Raw genomic sequence first — 20214 nt, forward strand, 5'->3', positions numbered from 1 at the left:
TTTGAACAGATTCTTGGTAGATGTTTCAGAGAGGTTTATTTCCCCAGCCGCATGGCTGGGGCACTGCCGAGGAACTCTCACAGTCTGGGCTGAGGGTCCTTGCCCGTGCAGGGAAACACAAAACAACCAATGGGGAACGAGGCTGACCAGGGGCAGGGAAACCCTGTGTCTTCCCCCTCAGGGCCCCTCTCCCAGGGCTACATGGCGGGGGGAAGAGACCCCAACACACACACACAATCAATTACCTTTGCTGAATTATATTTTATATAACCATAGCTCACTTTCTGTACTAGTTTGAAAACAAACCAGTGAGAGGCACCAAGTCAGAATAACAATTTAATGGAAATTAAAGAAAAGGAAAAGAAAGTAAAAGAAAACACTGACAGAGTCAAGATACAACCTGAGTCCCTATTAGGCAGGATAGTGGTAGCAGTCTGGTGGAATGGTGGCTGCAGTCCTCTGAAGTGCTGATCCTGTAGTAGAAGGGGTCTGCTCTTCCTCAGAAAGTCCAGTGGTGGCTGTGTAGCTCCTGTCCTCTGGAAATCCAGTGGAGCCAGTATCTTTGGTGCTCAGAGTCCCAGATTATATCCACGATGGGATGCTTGGTTCCTCCCTCTGGGTGGAGCATCTCACAATAGGGTAATGAGTCATGAGGCCAAGTGTTGATTAGGCTCATTAACAGAAGATAGTCTGGAGGGAGTTATCTCTGAGTCATGCAGCAGGACAATGATGGGCCATTAACAGAAAGATAGTCTGGGGGGAGGAGGCAAGGAAAACACTGCCCCACCTGATTTCAACGGCTCATGAGGATGGTAATAGAATACACCTCAACCCAGGACACTTTCAGTTATGAACTGTCTGAATAAATATCTATGGCAACAGAAACTCTGTCACTTAGCAGTATTTTAAAGCTTTCTCTAGTATCTAACATTCCTTTCTATCCTTCAGATTGCAATAATAGGTTACATCTAATCTAATGAGCTTACTGGGCCAAGTTCACAAGAAACTGCACTATGTTTTATCATTTTCCTGTACAAAATATTAACCATGGATATCTAACTATAATGTAACTGTCTGTAACTTAAAGGCTGGCTTTATTAATTCCATTAATAATCATATATTTCAAACTAACAGAAAGTCGATCCAATATTTCTGGACCCATCATATTTTGACATTCTATTGGCCTGAATGACATTTCCTAGGAATGTTTCAAGATATGAATCTATAAAGTCAAATATTCTTTAGGCCAATTCACACAGTTGAACATTTGTCACCATCAGTTACAAAAAGATAGTGTGAAAAACAGAGCTTACAGTACCTGTAGCACTAAAATACTATACTGCAATGAAACTGCAAAAATCATGCTAGTTGTTCTCAGATATCCCGAATGCATGCAGAAGGTAAAAGATGGTGTATATACATATTTTCCTTGTATCAGTAAGTGCAATTTAATAAATTAATAAATAGCTTAAAAACATTCAGTATAACAAGACAGTTTATCACCATCTTAAATCTTTCATTTTCTACATTCACTGACAGTTTGTTTTCCGATATGGTAGTTTGCGATGGATTAAATATTTGTTAAGCTTTTCCATTTATAAATGCTTATTATATGCCAAGGCTTTACAGAAATTCATGAGTAAAAAAAACAGTAACAAACCCCCGACTAATATTAAACAGCGTGATATTATCTTTTTTAAAAAGCTACTGCATATAAATTGCCATTCCTGTTTTCTGATTATATGAATTGTGAAAAAATGTCATTATTGTTTAAGATCTATCCTTCCAAATAAACAAAATTTGTAAAGTTAATGCTTTACTCCTCCTTACTAAATTTTCTTTATTATACGGAAAATCTATTTCTGAAGTCAAAAGTTATTAGTTATTACTATAAAACCAAGTTAACACAGATTAGACTGACAAAAGATGATGATGTGAAAGAGCAGAAACATCAAGATTAACAGGTTTTTTAATATAGGTAAGTAGCTTTATAGAGGCACCAAAACCAAATAGCCCTTTGAAGTGAACTATAAAAAAAATTAAAAGGGATCTTGAAATTACTAGATACACATATATCCCTGTCCCACTGCTATGTAACATACATTTAGCAATTTAAAATAAAGATTCAATATTCAATAGATTTAATATATATATTTTATATATAATATATATTTTATATATAATATATATTTAAATGAACATTAAGCAGATACATCAATCAGCGGGATTAAACAATTTTATTTTTAAATAATTGACTGGTGTCAGTAATCTACTTCAATTATTTTGCTATTTCAATGGAATTTATCCATTACCTGACAAGAAGAAATTCAAAAGACCCAGATGCCCCCCATGGCCATTACTTCAAAATTACTGCAAGGACTGAAATAATATTTATTACACCCTTCTGTCCCGATTTGAGACAAATTTGGAGGAACATCCTCAATGAACGTCCTCTGATAGAAGGCAGGTTACAGCCACCCCTCCCCAACAGGTTCAGAAAGAAATTTCCTTGGAGGAAAGTTAAAAAAACCTATTTATTTAACAAGTAAAGTGCACACAGGATCAGGAAAAAAAAAAGAATAATGCTAAATAATGAAACCTCTCACTGTGGTGAGAACGGGGTAGATTTCCGAGTCCTTTGTGGGTGTGGCTTTCTCCTCTCCGGAGCTGGGGTTTGGCGTGGGCCCCTCTGGGCCTTGGTGGAAAGGCCTCCCAGTGAAGTTCTGATGTTCTGGTGTTCTGAACAGTTCCAGAAGAGAAGAAGAAGACGCCAAAGTCCCAGGGCTCCGTACTTTAGCTAACAAACATGAAACTAGCTAAAAAGCAAAAGGAATGTAACTCTCTTCCCTGCTGCAGAAGTGGAGCAGCCGGGCAGCAGAAGCCAGCGAGCCTATCTGTGTTTTGAACGCAGAGCCGAAGGAATTCCACCGGCTCTCCCCCCTCTCTCTTAAAGGTACAGAAAAGCACAGGATTCATGTCTGGCACAGGGCAGACGATAGGGAATACAGTATCATACAGTCACCCCAGGACACCTTCTTACTGCACAAGCATTAATGCATATATTTAGGCAGCAATACCTGCCAGGTTCACATATTTATTCCTGTGTTAAATTTAAATTTTTGTACAACTTTTGTCACTGTAATATACAGTATCTCCCTTGTCCTGTTGGATTATTCCATTTTTCTTGGAGAAAGGTGATCAAGAGCTATCCAACAGCTTTTTTAAAACCCCCTAGTGTTTCACTGTATGGCTGTTTCAAGATTTTGCTTACTAGGCAGCCACCATTTACATAAATGGTACCCTACTGACAGTTCATTCACTGACTCTTGATTCTTAAAATACAGAATTTTGAGGGAGGCTTGCTGTTTATGGAAAATATATACTCTGAAGTGTTATCTTTTCAACATGTCCACTAATACCCACCACACAATAATGTCAGTCAATCCCAGTACCATAATTCAATTAGTTACCTACCATTTCAGTAACAAAAAGTAACAAATCCAGTTGTAATTTTAAACATTATAAAGAATAATCACCCTGAGAACACAGAATAAGTGTTTAAGAATAAATGCTGATATGTTTTTTCTTAATATACAGTTTTTTCTTCATCTCCTCTTGGGTACTTGGGTTTCTATCTAGAATTTGATCTCATACTTGCTTCATCGGTTGATCAGTTTATGCAACAGTCAGGTACTGATAATAGAAAAGCCCAAAGAGGCTTATGGAAAAAAGACAAGCAGCAATCCACCAGGTGAGGAAAGACAAGAGTCCTCGGAATAGGAGAGGAGTGAAAATATTTTTTAGGCTTCCCAAAGCCACTGCTATTTGCACTACAGTTATTTTTGTCTTTCCATCAACAGATGGAGACTCAGAAGAAACTGAACTGGGAAGCAGATTGTTTTCTACTGCAGTGTCAGAATTAGATTCTGGGTAGATGCCCCAAGAATAATTACCTGTTAAAAAACAGAGTAACATATAAGATACTTGTAGAATTAGATTTTAAGTTCTGTTATTTCTAGCAACTTAATAATCAGCTTATATATATTTGTCAAACAACAAAAAAAAATTGCATAATTTTACTTATAAATTAATAAATGCTAATTGTGTCCATCCACATAGCTTTCTGATAATACTAGTAAGATATCAGGGTAGGATTCACCTTACCTTTTGACATCCTAATTTTTACATATGAATCAGTTGCCTTGGGACCCTATCAGTGCTGAGTGTGACTCATCTCACCAGATGTAGATGCCTATTTTACAATGGAATGAATCACAGACTAATAATGCCTATTTCTTTCTGTTCACATTCGGCAAAATGAATGCTGGTATTGCATGGTAAACTGTGAAAGACATCCCTCAAAAGAAAGAAAAAAACAGTGACATCAGATCTCCCAATAATGAAATAAACCCCACACCTTACAATTTCTGTCCAAAAAGTTCACTAAAGTTTGAAGTATTGAAAAAAAATTACCAGATATCCATAAAGTTAAATAAACAATGCTTTATACAGCTCATTGTTGAAAGATGTCAAAAGCAGCAAGAGAAGAGCACAGCTTATATGCTGTTTATCAGCTGTTTGCCAACAGGTCAAGGTGAGCCTTCCTGTGTATTCAGCTCTGGTGATGTCACACCTGGAATTCTGTGTCCAGTTCTGGTTTTCCCAGTACATGGACATACTTGCAGACAGTCCATCTCAGGGCCAAAAAGATAATGAAGGTACTGGAGCATCTTTCATATGAGGAGAGGTTGAGAGAGCTGGGACTATTGAGTCTGGAGGAGAGAAGGCCCAAGGGGGGATCTTATTACTCCATATAAATACCTGATGGGAGGCAATGAAGAAGAGGGAGCCAGGCTCTTCTCAGTACTGCCCATTGATGGATAAGAGGCAATGGGCACAAATTAAAGCACAGAATATTCCATGAGAACACAAGAAAACACTTTTTTTACTGTGAGGGTGGTCAAACACTAGAACAGGTTGCCCAGAGAGGTTGTAGATTCTCCCTCCTCTGAGATACTCAAAACCCAACTGGACACAGTCCTGGGCAACCCGATGTAGCTGACTCTGCTTGAGCAGGAGGGTTGGACTAGATTCTAATTTTCTTCAGGAGACTGAAAATATAAATGTCCGATATTGAATAGAACAGTTTTGTTCATCAAATTTTGCCTACCTAGTGTTTTCAAAAGCAGAGTTGAGTGAAGGACCATTACCAGGGGTGCAATATACTGCAGTGCAATTACACAAAGATAATAGAATACCCGAGCCACCTGGGAAAATAGAAAAGAGTAATCCATGAGTTCTGGGTGATCAAAGCAAACGTTTATGCATCTGTTCAGGAAAAAAAAGCAATTAATAAAAAAAAAAACCAGTTCTTATGCAAAACTCCCCCCTATTTTACAAGTTTTATAGCATATTTTAGTATGTGATATATTGTCTTCAAAAGACCTAATGAAGGTTCCTATAATGAATTCTAGTTTCAGGACACTTACAATCCCAAAAGGAATTGCTGAAAGAAAATAATTAAAAGTAGTGGTTCTATTAATACAAACAAGAGCAATTTTGCTTATCCAAACTGAATGCTATAATTCAAATATTCATATTTGAATACACTAGAATTTTGTGAGCCATCTCAAAGCTAAATATATGATTATGCTAAGTGATTTACAAACTAAATCCCATTTCAAAAATGCAGTACTGTGACTGTAGAAACAGTCCAAAGCCTGATCAAAGGTAAATGAAACTTTGGTTAATATCGTAGTCCCTTTTCAAAGTGAGATATTTGCAAGATCTCAAAACGGATAAAACCAGTACTTTAAAAACAATGACGAGGAATTTTCATTCGCAGTTCATCAGTAACAAAGCATTTAAATGATCTTCATTTCAGGTACACATTATGGTTCATTTAGAACCACTCAGATTTATCCCTTCCCCATTCCCAATCCGTTCCAGCTTTCTCAAGATTGCTACATTACATATTTTACATAAGCTGTTGACCTAAAAGGCTAGATCAAATGAAGAAGATAAAAAAGTAATTGAATCAATAGAATCATAGAATCATTAAGGTTGGAAAAGACCTCTAAGGTCATTGAATCCAACTGTTCACCCAGCACCACTCTGTTCACCACTAAACTATATCCCAAATGAATAGCAAACAAGCAGTAAAAGTTCACTGGGTTTTAGAAAATAACACAATGCAGGGTGGCAAAAAAAGATGAAGGCACACCTGACTTTTTTTAAAGATAGCTTTGAAGCCTCAAAGGGCTTTGAGATGATCAAGAATCAGAAAACTAAAATGCAAAAATAAGCAGTAAAACATTGACAGAAGAAAAAGAATGAGACAAAATATTTTAAGATAATTGATGGTGTATGATGAAAAAAGCAAATAAAAAAAAAAGCAATGATCACTGTAGGAAAACAGATAGGAAAGACTTTACTGGCAAAAGTACCAGAAGAAAAGAAAGCAGGCATGGCTAGTAAAACCAGATAGGATTATATTTAGTGGCCCTGAGCTTCTTAAAGTTTTTCAAAGTACTGGATAAATGGATTTAGGAAACACCACATACATTTAATCAGTGAGATGAAAACTCCCAAAACTAAAACTATGCATTCACAACTAGAACAGTTCTCTCATAAACAACTGCTGATAGTTGTACTTCCTAACTTTTTTTGAAGTCCAGTGCCAGTCACTTGGTATGTTACTACATATATGAAATAACAAAGACAAGATTATAGTAGTGATGCTCTAAAAACCGAGAGGAAGCTTTGTCCTACGGCATATTGCAATATTCCTTCTGGAATACACCCTGACTCAGAAAGATTATCAGGCACCGCTATCATGCAACACTAGAAATAAGTTTATTTTGCAGGAAACACATAATGACTCCATATCAAGCTTACAATTTTCTATCGATTTCCTCTGTTTGCTGGCTCTATTGCTTTGCTTTAAAAAAAGGCCCTCAAGTAAATCTTTCCTTTTTATCACTTGCCACAGTACCAAGATGCACAGATGGTTTCATATCTAGGCTAATGCATTTGAGAGTGGTCTCACAGAACTAAACATGTCTTATTTTATCCCAACATATAACTATTCTATCTTAAATTTTGCCCAAATTTAACAATTACAGTTGGGATTAGGTAACAACATTTTGCCCTTCTATCTAAATTTTACTTGCTTTTCCATGCTGTATGTGAGGAATGAGACAACTCTTTGTAGAAATTAAAACAATTTATTAAAACAGAAAAATTGAAAAATTGCAAAAATTAACAAAATATAAAAATTTGGGATCCTAGTGGCTCAGGAGGTATGCCCCAGGAGCGCAGGGATTCAGGAGCTTCAGGCTTAGGCAGCTCTGAACCTCAGGTAGAGAAAAAAAAACTTGCAGTGCTAGGCTGGTCAAAAAGAAATATATATATATTTCTAAAGGCCCCTGAAAAGGAGTAGGTTTCTCCAGCACTGAACTTAGCAAGCTGGAGGGGAAGGGGAAATGAGAGTGGGCGTGTCTTTCTCTTGCACCTTTATAGCTTTTGCTCCGCCCACAGTCTGCCCACAGTATAAGGTGATTGGTGTTTTCCCTTTGACGGATTACCTCTGTCAACCAATGGCTCCTCCTTGTCAGAGGGGTGGTATTAGTTGAGATAAGAGTCATGGAGCTTACGGGGGTATGGCTATGGGGCTGGGCTGTTTGTTGCAACTGGGGTTTTTAAAATCTGCCTTGAAACCAAGGTACAAGTAAAACATAAAAAAATACATCCAACACATCTTAAAACACTTGTAAAAGTATACAGTAAACACAGGAAGACCATAAAAACTTGATCTGTGTACCTGGGCTGATGGGTTAATTTTAACATTCAATTTAAAAATATTAAGCTCAAATTAATTAAAGCACTTAATATGCAAAGACCAAGCACAAATAGGGATTTCATGTATGACACTGTAGCTAAGAAAACACCATTTATCCTATACACTTCTAAGTCTCATAGAATCATAGAATTATCAAGGTTGGAAGAGACCTTCAAGACCATCAAGTCCACCTGTCCACCCAGCACTGCCACTGTAACCCTTAAACCACTAAACCACATCACCCAGTGCCAGATCCAGATGCCTCTTGAATACCTCCAGGGATGGTGACTCCATGACCTCCTTGGGCAACCTATTTCAATGCCTGACCACCCTAACAGTGAATTTTTTTTTTTCTAATATCTAATCTGACTCTCCCTTGTCTCAGTTTAAGGCCATTACCTCTTGTTCTCTCACTGCAGGCACAGGAGAAGCCACCAGCCCCCACCTCACTACAACCTCCTTTCAGGTAGTTGTAGAGAGCTATGAGGTCCTCCCTGAGCCTCTCCTAAACAAACCCAGCTCCCTCAGCTGCTGTTCCTCATAAGACGTTTTCTAGACCCTTCACGAGCCTTGTTGCCCTTCTCTGGACACATTCCAGCACCTCAATATCCTTTATGAAGTGAGGGGCCCAAAACTGAGCACAGTACTCGAGGTGTGGCCTCACCAGTGACGAGTACATGGGGACAATCACTTCCCTCGTCCTGCTGGCTACACTATTCTTGATAGAGGCCAAGATGCCATTGAATTTCTTGGCCACCTGGGCACACGCTGGCTCATAGTGAGCTAGCTGGCAACCAGCACCCCCAAGTCCCTTTCTGCCCAACAGCCCTGAAACCACTTCTCCCCCAGCCTGTAGTGCTACATGGGTTTGCTGTGACCCAAGTGCAGGACCTGGCACTTAGCCTTATTGAACCTCATGCATTTGTCCTTAGCCCATTGATTGAGCCTGTCCTACCCTCGAGCAGATCAACACTCCCACATAACTTGGTGTCATCTGCAAATTTTCTGCGCTCAATCCCCACATCCAGGTGATCAAGAAAGATGTTAAATAGGACTGGCCCCAAAACTGAGCCCTGGGGAACATCGCTAGCGATTGGTCCCAACTGAATTTAGCTCCATTCACCACAACTCTGGGCCTAGCCATCCAGCCAGTTTTTTACCCATCAAAAGGTCCACCCATCCAAGCTGAGAGCAGACAGTTTTTCTAGGAGGATGCTGTGGGATATGGTGTCAAATGCTTTACTGAAGTCTAGATAGACAACATCCATAGTCTTTCCCTCACCTACTAAGCCGGTCACTTTGTCCTAGAAGGAGATCAAGTTGGTCATGCAGGACCTTCCTTTCGTAAGTCCATGTTGTCTGGGCTTAATCCCCTGGTTGTCTGGCATGTGCCATGCAATGGAACTCAGGAGGATTTCTTCCATAACCTTGCCCAGAATCAAGCTTAGCCTGACAGGCCTGTAGTTTCCTGGATCATCCTTCTGACAAATTCAAACTCAATTCATGCTGAACAGAAACCCTCATCAAGACAAACATAAGACTTGCCAAGATATTTGTAAAAAATTCTTTATGGTGGGATCTCTTAGAACAAAGGAGAAACAAATCATCTGAATAATATGGATGATGTATCTTTGCATATTTTGCGTTGCAGAATTTTGTTGTAATGGTATTATTTTTATAAAGGATATAGTTTAGGAAGCTTCATTCAAATTTCAGTTCTGGTGCCAAGGAAGACAACAAACCAGATGTAAGAAGCCAGAGGTCGGAAGCCACGGCAGGACGGGGAGCTCGGATCCCCGGCGGGGGGAGAAGAACTGACATCAGCCAATATGGTTGAAAACTAAACTCTGATTTATTAGCAGTCTCGAGGCACTTAAATAGTATACCAGTTTGTTAGCTTCTAAGGGGCTTACTTATCAGGACATTTTTCTATTTCTACACAATCAGACTACATTGGCAGTCTTCCACAATCTTGTTATGTTCAAAGGAATCTTGCCCTTGCCTCCCTTATACTCCTAGATATCACACCTGCAAGTACGTTACTCCCTGAAATTTCTCAGGCTGGAACTGTTTTGCTTTTCACAGAGACTTTCCCACAGAAAGTGTCTCATGCACTCAGGCCCAAAAACCCTTCAGCTTAATAGCTTGCACAGCTCCTTTATTGATCCCAATAAATCCATTCTCCAACAACCAGACATTTATGTTTTTCTATGAAAAGCATTTGCACAGAGCACCCAAACATATGCAACCTTAGTGCAGTTATACTTACCATTTTTTGTAAATCATTTGTACTTATTCTGCCAGCTTCCTTTTTCATCTGATCCACACATTTCTGGGCTAAATTCAGATAGGCCTGTAAGTGACTGCGCATCAAAACCAACCGTAAAGCACACAACAGGATTATAATCCACAACCGCATGGTGTCAAATGTATCTTCAGACATTCTGTGGATAAAAGGGCAATGTTTTTTTCTAAAGGTCACCTACCCCTACAGAGTTATTTGTTTGCATCATTTGTAAGGAAAAGGAGAAGGTTGCAAAGGATTGTCTCTGTGTGTGGTATCCCATGGTGAAGCTGGGGAAGAGTGTGAGGAGGAAGAAGTGGCAGAGAGGAAGTGTTATGAACTGACTGGAATCCCTCATTCCATGTCCCTCTGTCTTTCCTGGGGAAGGAGGTAGAGAATTTGGGAGTGAAGTTGAGCCTGGGAAGAAGGGAAGAGCAGAGGGAAGGTGTTTTTAGATTTGTTCTTATTTCTCATTATCCTACCCTTTGTTTAATTGGCAATAAATTAAATTAATTTCCCTGAGTCGAGTCTGTTTTGCCCATGATGGTAATTGCTGAGTGATCTCCTTGTCCTTATCTCAACCCACAAGTCTTTCATCATATTTTTCTGCCCTGTCTAGTTGAAGAGGAGGAGTGATAGAGCAGCTTGGTGGGCCCTATTACAGCATTAGATCCAAATTACTACCCATTTGTTTGCAAACAACACTTAAATGCTTGAATTTTTGAGTAACAAAAAGAGGACACTAAAAAGCAGGCTCTTACAGATAATTACAAGTTTTTTGATATATAGTTGTAGATAACATCTCCAACTGCCTTAGATACATTGCTATAGCACAACTCTCATTAACTGAAGAGTAAAATGGAAACAAAAATTATATATTTACAATGTTTTATGAAATAGTTCAGTGATCACAGTTATCTTAGAAGCATCTTTTAGATCTAGAAAGCAATAAAAGTGACAGTAAATCATATCAGTTTCAGCTCAATTTGAATACTATTTTGAATTATGTTACTAAAGTGACAATGACAATTACCTATGCTACTTACACAATACTGATTTCAGATACAATTATTCCTGAAAATTCTTTCCATTTTTATTCTTTAAAATATTTTAGCTAGTGAATTTCATATGCACTTCACCTACACACAGATTTTAAGACAAGTTTCATATTACTAAGGACCTTAGGTCAGTTCTCATACCAATGTATCTCAATCATCTTCAGTGAAATCACTTCTCTCTTAGACCAATAAGTAAGATGTAAGGTATTAGAAGCTGGCAATGACATGGTATTCTGTCCCTAGGAAGAACAATGCAGAACTCTGATGCAGAGATGCCAGAAGATAGCAGCTCTTTGGAAACCACTGCCTTACCATTCTTCATTGGATTCAATACTCTGCAACTAATTCTCATTCTTCCTAAACAACAGAAGCCCTTTACAGCTCAGTTGGAACTTCTACAATACCTTTCAAGATAGATGCTAGTCACAGCCACAATTTTAAGTTTTCCTTGTTGCTATGACTTTTACAGGGCACTACTTTGACTTAAGGTTTCAGCCTCAATACCCCAGAAAGAATTTTTAAAGAGAATCTTACAAAGGTATTCTATCTTTGCCCAAAGGTGGGTTCATAATGTAGTCCTTAGTGATTGGTTTTACCCACAGTAGAACCATAAGTAAAGGAGACAAGAAGTTTATATGCAGCAATGTTCTGGAAGAGGAAAAAAAAAGGAAGTGAGTTATTAAATACAGTTACTGTACTGTTGAAATTGGTGGTACAGAAAAGTAATACAAGTTTTACAATAGGGGAGAAAAGGTAAATAAGAGGATTACTTCCCTTTTTTAAAGTATGGCTTAAGTCTCAACAAAACAGTAATATTACATACTGTGAAATCACACTGGTTGTGGTTTAAAAAAAAGCAAGTTTTTTAGATATTCAAACAAACTAACCAAAGGAACTACATGCATTTTACCACACTATAGTAAAACATAGTTGTTGAAAATTTCCATACAATGGCATAATACCAAACTGCAGTAGCTACTACTGTTTTAGTCTAGAGAGTATCTTAGATGGATATTTATGGAAAATATGTTGCTATACTAGTGATTTTTTTCTTTATTAAAAATGTACTCAGATTATTTTCAATTATCTAAACAGATTAGAAGAAACACTTTTCACAGGTCAGATCATCCAGTTTAATGAAGATTTTTACTTAGGAAGCTTAAGGAGCAGTCCAAAGCATTTCAGTAACTTGTGAAATAAGCTTCTACTTATTTAAGACAGACATGACATTTAAGACCCATGACAGACAGCCTATTGCCTTAGTGGACTGGAATGTGCCAAAGAGTGGCAAGAACCACTTTATGTTTATTTGAGTAAAGGTAGAAAGGCTGAAAGACTCTTGAAGCAGGCTCTGGAAATGGAGTGAATGTGTAGGAAAACTGTATTAATTGATTAAGAGGATTCCAAAATATATATGGAAAAGGATTCTGCTAAAGGAAAACCAGGCAGTCAAAATTAAAATTGACACCAGAATATCTTAATTCTATTTTACCCAAAATTTTATTCCCTATTTATATATGCAAGATTCATGTTAGTAATTTTGACCATGTTACTGAGGTGGCAATTCATCATTTGCCTAATCTAAAATTATTTTTTTAAGTCACTGGTCCCTATAAGTCTCCCATTCGGTAATTATAGAATCATAGAATATGCAGAGTTGGAAGGGACCCATCAGGACCCTCAAGTCCAACTTCTGTCCCTTCACAGGACACCCCCAAGAATCTAACCACGTGCCTGAGAGCATTGTCCAAATGCTTCTTGAACTCTGGCAGGCTTGATGCTGTGACCACTCCCCTGGGAAGCCTGTTCCAGTGCTCAACCACCCTCTGGGTGAAGAAAATTTTTCTAATATCCAACCTAAACCTCCCCTGACTCAGCTTCATGCCATTCCCTTGAGTCCCATCACTGGTCATGAGAGTGAAGACATCAGCACCTGTCCCTCCACTTCCCCTCATGAGGATGTTGAAGACCGCAATGAGATCTCCCCTCAGTCCCTCCAGGGTGAATAAACCAAGTGAACCTCAGCCACTCCTCATACTGCTTCCCCTGCAGACCCTTCACCATCCTCATGGCCCTCCTTCAGATGCTCCTTAATCTTAACGTCTTTCTTATATTGCAGTGACCAAAACTGCACACAGGACTCGAGGTGAGGCCACACCAGTGCAGAGCAGAGTGGGACAATCAACTCCCTTGACCAGCTGGTGATGCTATGCTTGATGCACCCCAGGACAGGACACAGTTGGCCCTCCTGGCTGCCAGGGCACTACTGACTCATATTCAACTTGCCATCAACCAGGACCCCAGGTCCCTTTCTGCAGCTGCTCTCCAGTCTCTTGTTCCACAGTCTATACACACATCCAGGGTTGCCCCATCTCAGGTGCAGATTCTGGCACTTGCCCTTGTTAAACTTCATACAGTTGGTGATTGTCCATCCCTCTAATTTGTCGAGGTCTCTCTGCAAGGCTCTGCCCTCAAGGGAGTCAACAGCTCCTCCCAAATTAGTGTCATCAGCAAACTTACTTAGTATTCCTTCAAGTCCTGTGTCCAAGTAGTTAATGAATATGTTGAAAAGAACTGGGCCTAAGATGGAGCCCTGCAGAACCCCACTAGTGACTGGTGCCATCCTGATATAATCCCACTTGCTATAACTCTTTGTGCTGACCCATGAGCCAGTTGCTGACTCATCGTGCAATACAGTTATTCAGCTGTGTGCTGGACATTTTGTCCAGAAGGATCCTGTGGGAGACAGCATCAAAAGTTTTCCTGAAGTCCAAAAAGATTACATCTAATGGCTTTCCTAGATCAACTTAGGTGGGTTACCCTGTCATAGAAGGAAATCAGGTTCGACAAGCAGGACTTTCCCCTCATGAAGTCGTGGTGGTTATGACTGATGACTGCATTGTCCTCCATGTGTTTTTTAAGACTTCTCAGAATAATCTTTTCCATTATTTTACCAGGCACTGAAGTGAGACTGATAGGCATGTAGTTTCTGGGGGGCTCTTTCTTGCCCTTCTTGAAAATAGGGACAATGTTCGCCAGCTTCCAGTCAGCTGAGACCTCTCTGGATTTCCAAGACCTCTCAAAAATGATCAAGAGAGGCTTTGTGATGAGATCAGCCATCTCCCTGAGGATTGCCTTTCTTGGGTTTTATTTTCCTCTCTCTTTGTTATTTTTTTCTCTCTTTTTCTTAAGGAAAACAGAGCAGCAGATCCCACACATGTTCAGAGTCAACTGGGAGTTGATCATTCTCACAGTCAGGGTCCTCCAGCTCAGTGCTCTGGGGGTCCCAGAGCCCATCATCAGTGTTGAAGACTGAAGCGAAGAAAGCATTAAACATCTGTCCTGGGTTGAGGTGTATTCTATTACCATCCTCATGAGCTGTTGAAATCAGGTGGGGCAGTGTTTCCTTGCCTCCTTCCCCCAGACTATCTTGCTGTTAATGGCCCATCATTGTCCTGCTGCATGACTCAGAGATAACTCCCTCCTGACTATCTTCTGTTAATGAGCCTAATCAACACTTGGCCTCATGACTCATTACCCTATTGTGAGATGCTCCACCCAGAGGGAGGAACCAAGCATCCCATCCTGGATATAATCTGGGACTCTGAACACCAGAGACACTCTTTCCACTGGATTTCCAGAGGACAGGAGCTACACAGCCACCACTGGACTTTCTGAGGAAGAGCAGACCCCTTCTACCACAGGATCACCACTTCAGAGGACTGCAGCCACCATTCTACCAGACTGCTACCACCACCCTGCCTAACAGGAACTCAGGTTGTATCTTGACTCTGTCAGTGTTTTCTTTTACTTTCTTTTCCTTTTCTTTAATTTCCATTAAATTGTTATTCTGACTTGGTGCCTCCCACTGGTTTGTTTTCAAACTAGCACAACATCTCAGCCTTGTCCATGTCCCCGTTTGAGGTGACCATCCTCATCCTGTAATGGGCCAATGTTATTTCGGCACTGCCTTTTGCTATTCACATATTTTTAAAAACTCTTTTTATTTTATATTTCTGCCTGAGCTCTCCTGTGCCCAGATCAAGATAGATGTTGGAAAATTAGAGGATAGTTACAGAAGAGGCACAAGAAATTTTAAAATGTTGAAAACCATAAAAATTAAAAACTCAGGAGTTTAAGAGGTTACTCGATAGTCTACACAGACTGAAGCTTAACAGCAGATACAACAGTCAGTAGCTTGCAGCTGTAATTGGATGTATTCATCTAGAATGAGAGCCCAAATCTAATACAAAGTAATTAGTTAACAATTTACCAAGAGTAAAGGATCCATTTTAAACATAGTTTAATTTTTTAAACAGGGCATTTTTTGGAAAAAAATACACTTCAGTTTGAGGAGAAATAATTTACATATGAGAAAATCTAATGGTTCTCTTATGAAAGTGGCCCACCTAAATGATCACAATGGCCTATACTGCAGAATTTGTGTCCTTATTCTGCATTAAATATTCAGAGGTTATGATCTATGAAAGACATTTAGAGTTGTTTCCTCAACCAGAGAATGCTGAAGAGAAATAGTTAAATATAAGAAAACATTTTACTTCTAAATTCAACAACAGCTGAAAATGAAAATGTTCCTTTAAACTTGTACTAACGTCTGAGACTTATTATATATTCTGGGTGATCATAATGTAAGAAATACTGAGATACTTTAAAGGACAATTTAAATTTACTTTTCATTTTAGCACTTTAATAATTGAATGCATTTCCTATATCTTAGTCTAAATTTGATATTTATTAACAGAAGTTTTTACTGAGTTTTAGATTACTGAGGTTCCCTTTTAATGTGTTTTAACTTGACTGCCTTTCTGAAGCTATTCACTTTCTGTTTTTTTCTTTGCATTTAACCTAATTTTATTAACAAAGGCCCATCTAGAAGAAAAACAAAAATCTGTGTCTGCACCTCCTTTTCCAGGCAGTCATTTTAATTTCCAAAGAGATTGGGGGGAAAGGAAACAGGAAGTAGAAACATTCATGGTGGATCTCTCACACAAGGAAAGAAAAAGAATGCTGCTTTAACTCATATTCCACTTTTGAGACAAAGAATGTAATAGATTGGCAGAGGTCAGGTTGAGCGCAAAGAGGCATGTCACAAATCTTCTGGAGATATGAAAAGCAGGCAGCAACAGAATTCTTAGTCAGCCACTACCTTCTTAATTGTTTGATTTTTTCATTTTCAGACCTTAAACTGAGATTTAAGACTGAGTAGCGTATACCTATGTATATATATTTTCTTACTGTGTTATTTTTTCTGTTGCTAAATTCAGAGCATCAAGATGCATTTGAGCCAGTCGCAAGCCAGGGAATGTCAAAAAAGCACCAATAAGTGAACACAGAACAGCCAGGAACAATTTGAAGGTTTGTTTAGACACAGGACCCCTAAAAGAAAAGAAAGGAAATAAACATGGGGGGGGGGGGATATCAGAAACTGCATTCAAATCAACAGTATCTAACAGTTAATCAAATTGAAATAAAAACCAAGCAAGCCACCTATTTATTTACTAAAAAGAATAAAAAGCTCTTCAGTATAAGAAAACCAAAACCTAAGCTCTTTCCTACAAGATGTTAAATTTTTTATCAGAGCAAAAATAAACATCAAAAAGGCTAATTTTATATTGTGATTTACAATTTATGCAATAAAAATAGATAGTGGAATGAATTCAATCATACTTTTAATAGAAGAACAGATACATTTCAACTGGTCAAAGGAAAATTTTTATTTTTAAGTTATGCCATTCAAACTACCAAGAGACACCATCATCAACTCAACCACTGCTGTAAACAGCCAAAGCACTGTGAATGTCTAAAAGGAAATGGACACAAACAGAAAAATTAATACAGAAATTAGTAAATTCAGAATAGTTTATGAAAAGCAGAGAAAAGAAAGGTTAAGAAACACATATGATTCAGATGAAGGGTTTCTTTCTCATTAAATATCCATATCTATAAATGACATATTAATCTAAGTATATATTTTAAACTTCTGTTCCTCACAAACAAAGAAAATACTATAATTCTTATACGATACTTGAGAATTTCCAAACAAGAAATTTGAATTTATATTCCCACAGTGATGACATACTACATACAAGCATTTTAGATCATGGCTTTAAGGCAAGGACTGTAACAGAATTCCGTTTAAAATACACAGAGGCTGTCTATGACAGTGATTGTATATATAAGCAACATCATAAGCTGTGTCACTCTATACAAAATTTGGATGCACTGTAGCAAGCAGATGTGCTCGCCCAGAGGAAAATACTATTATAGCCTGAAAACATGACTGAAAGTAAAAAGTTAAAATTTACTCCTAATTCCATTTTTATTGTAGCTTTTGTACTCTCATCCTCCTGCATACCACAGGAACTGCAAAATATACTTTTCTCCTGTTTTAAGCAATCTTTTCAAATCTGAAGGGACTGTTTAAGAAGTACCATGAGAAATACTTTTATAGTTTTTAACTGTGTTTTATGGACTGGAATAATTTTGGAATAAAAAGGAAATACACAAATGCAACTTAAGTTACTTGGTAAATATTTATGGATCATTTTCATTAATCCACCTCTTCACATTAATACAGAGTTTATAACTGCGTAGAAGAGCAAAGCATGCAAGACAAATGCTTGCTAAGAAAATCCATATGGTTCAGTTATAAATGCAACATAATGAAGACCAGTGTATTTCCAGAAACTTACTGGGATTCCAAACCCTGCTTTTCAAGAAACTGCATAGCACTTTCTGAAAAATTTGAGAATCCTGCAGAGACATAAATCATATGTATAATATCAAAGTACAAATATAAAATCTCTTTTTTTTAAATTCTAGGTAACAGGACATACTGTAAAATTTTTTTGACAAGCATCATTATTATTATTAACAACAAATTATGTCTAGCATAGCTCTTTCATGTGCTAACTAGTATGTGACAATGCAATAAAACTCAATTATTAAGTCTTTGAAAACATTTCTGATATTTGTACATTTCATAAATCTGAGTAGAACATTCATTTTTAAGAAGGTAAGTAACTTTTTCAGTAGAGGAGCTTGACTTTACTATGCAAGGTATATTGGTTTTGCATGGCCTGGTTTTTGGCGGGGGGGGGGGGGGGGGGGGGGCTACAGGGGTGGCTCCTGTGAGAAGCTGCTAGAAGCTTCTTCCATGTCCAGCAGAGCCAATCTCTGGTGGCTCCAAAGATGGACGTGCTGCTGGCCAAGGCTGGGCCAATCAGAAATGGTGGTAATGCCTCTGTGATAACATATTGAAGAAGAAATATAAACCAAAAAAAAGGTTGTTGCACAGTTTTAATTTCAGCCAGAGAAGAGCGGAGTGAGAACATGTGAGAAGAACAACTATGCAGACACCAAGGTCAGTCGAGAAGGAGGGGAAGGAGGTGCTCCAGGCGCTGGAGCTGAGATTCCTCTGCAGCCTGTGGTGAACACCATGGTGAAGCAGAATATCCCCCTGCAGCCCATGGAGGGCCACAGGGATGCAGACATCCACCTGCAACCTGTGGAGGAGCCCCGTTCCAGAGCAGGTGGATGCCTGGAGGAGGCTGTGAGCACATAGGAGACCTGTGGAGAGAGGGGCCCTGCTCCCATGCTGGAGCAGCCTGTCCTTGAAGGACTGCACCCTGTGGAAGAGTAACTCACGCTGTAGCAGTCTGAGGGGTACTGTTGCCTGTGGGATGGACTCACGTTGCAGCAGTTTGCAGAGAACTGTTGCTCATGAGATGGACTCACGTTGGAGAAGTTCATGGAGAACTGTCTCCTGTGGGAGGGACCCCATGGTACAGCAGGGGAACAACACCTCTCCCTGAGCAGCAGGAGAAGCCTTGGGTGATGAACTGACCATAACCCCCATTCCCTGCCTCCTTGCTCCACTGGTGCAGGAGGTAGAGATGGAAGGAGGGAGGGGTGGTGGGGAAGGTGTTTTTAAGGGTTTTATTTTACTTCTCATTATCCTGCTCTGATTTTGTTAGCAATAAATTCACTTCATATCTCTAATTCAAGCCTGTTTTGTCTGTGATGGTATTTGATGAGAGATCCCTCCTGGTCCTTATCTCAACCCATGAACCCCTTGTTAAATTTTCTCTTCTCTGTCCAGCTGCAGAGGGGAGTGACTGAACGGCTTTGGTGGCTGCTTGGCATCCAGCCAGTGTCATCCCACAACAAAGGCAAAAATGGGTTAAAAATAAAACTGGGAAGTAAATATAGTTAGCAAAGCAAACAACCCAGGTAAAGATGACATCATTTAAAACAAAGCAAGGAAAATATACAGGATATCCTTCAGAACTGACATTCCAAAGCAATATTTCCTACAAGTGCATTACATATAGAGTTTATTTAAATACAGATATTCTCAAGACCACCTAAGCTGCTTAAAATTAACTTTTGAGGTAATATAATCACTAGAGCTATTGCAAACCCTGAAGAAAGGAGTTACCTGATTCGAGTCCAAACTCTAGATAGCTTTCTGTCACAATCAGGATTGCCATTGCTTTCATAAAAAAGAAGAAGCCAAAGGTGACACAGACTGATCTTTCACCTCCATCCTTTACTATGAAATAATGGGTGGTCAATGAAAACAGTATCTTACTATACAAGAAAAATGTCAAGGAAAATCAAGTTTGCAAAATAACTATATTTATTAATTATAAACCTGTATTTTGGTCATTTACACTAAGACTGTTTTAAGACATGCAAATGCTTTAAAAAGTAATAAGTATTTGGCCAATTTCAGGTTAATTATGCTTTACAGTATTGTAGGAACTGAATAAGCACAGGCACACAATCACATAATGGGTAGCTAGGAATACACTATTCTGGAATACAATTTTGTTTTCATTTTGGTTTACTGATAGCCAAATGCGATAGTATTCACTATCAACCTGAGAATAATTAAACCAAAGTTTAAATGTAAATTTTGCACACTTTTAAGAATTTACAGAAGTTATATCAAACAAAAAATAAGACAACTGTATCTTCAATGTAAAATATCAAGATAGATGAAAAAT

General features: G+C 38.7%; 1 protein-coding gene across 1 annotated transcript; it reads right to left on the reverse strand.

Moving 5' to 3' along the window:
• Positions 1-3675: 3675 nt before the first annotated feature.
• Positions 3676-19695, reverse strand: TMEM161B (transmembrane protein 161B). The gene is made up of 7 exons (XM_069000405.1): positions 19644-19695; positions 17896-17956; positions 16439-16579; positions 11717-11830; positions 10110-10284; positions 5171-5267; positions 3676-3953 (listed from the first exon to the last, which is right to left on the reverse strand). The coding sequence occupies exons 1-7, from the start codon at positions 19693-19695 to the stop codon at positions 3676-3678; spliced, it is 918 nt and encodes a 305-aa protein (XP_068856506.1).
• Between the last annotated feature and the right edge of the window lie 519 nt (positions 19696-20214).

This window comes from Aphelocoma coerulescens, assembly GCF_041296385.1.
Source record: "Aphelocoma coerulescens isolate FSJ_1873_10779 chromosome W unlocalized genomic scaffold, UR_Acoe_1.0 ChrW_unloc_scaf_1, whole genome shotgun sequence".
Lineage (NCBI taxonomy): Eukaryota > Metazoa > Chordata > Aves > Passeriformes > Corvidae > Aphelocoma > Aphelocoma coerulescens.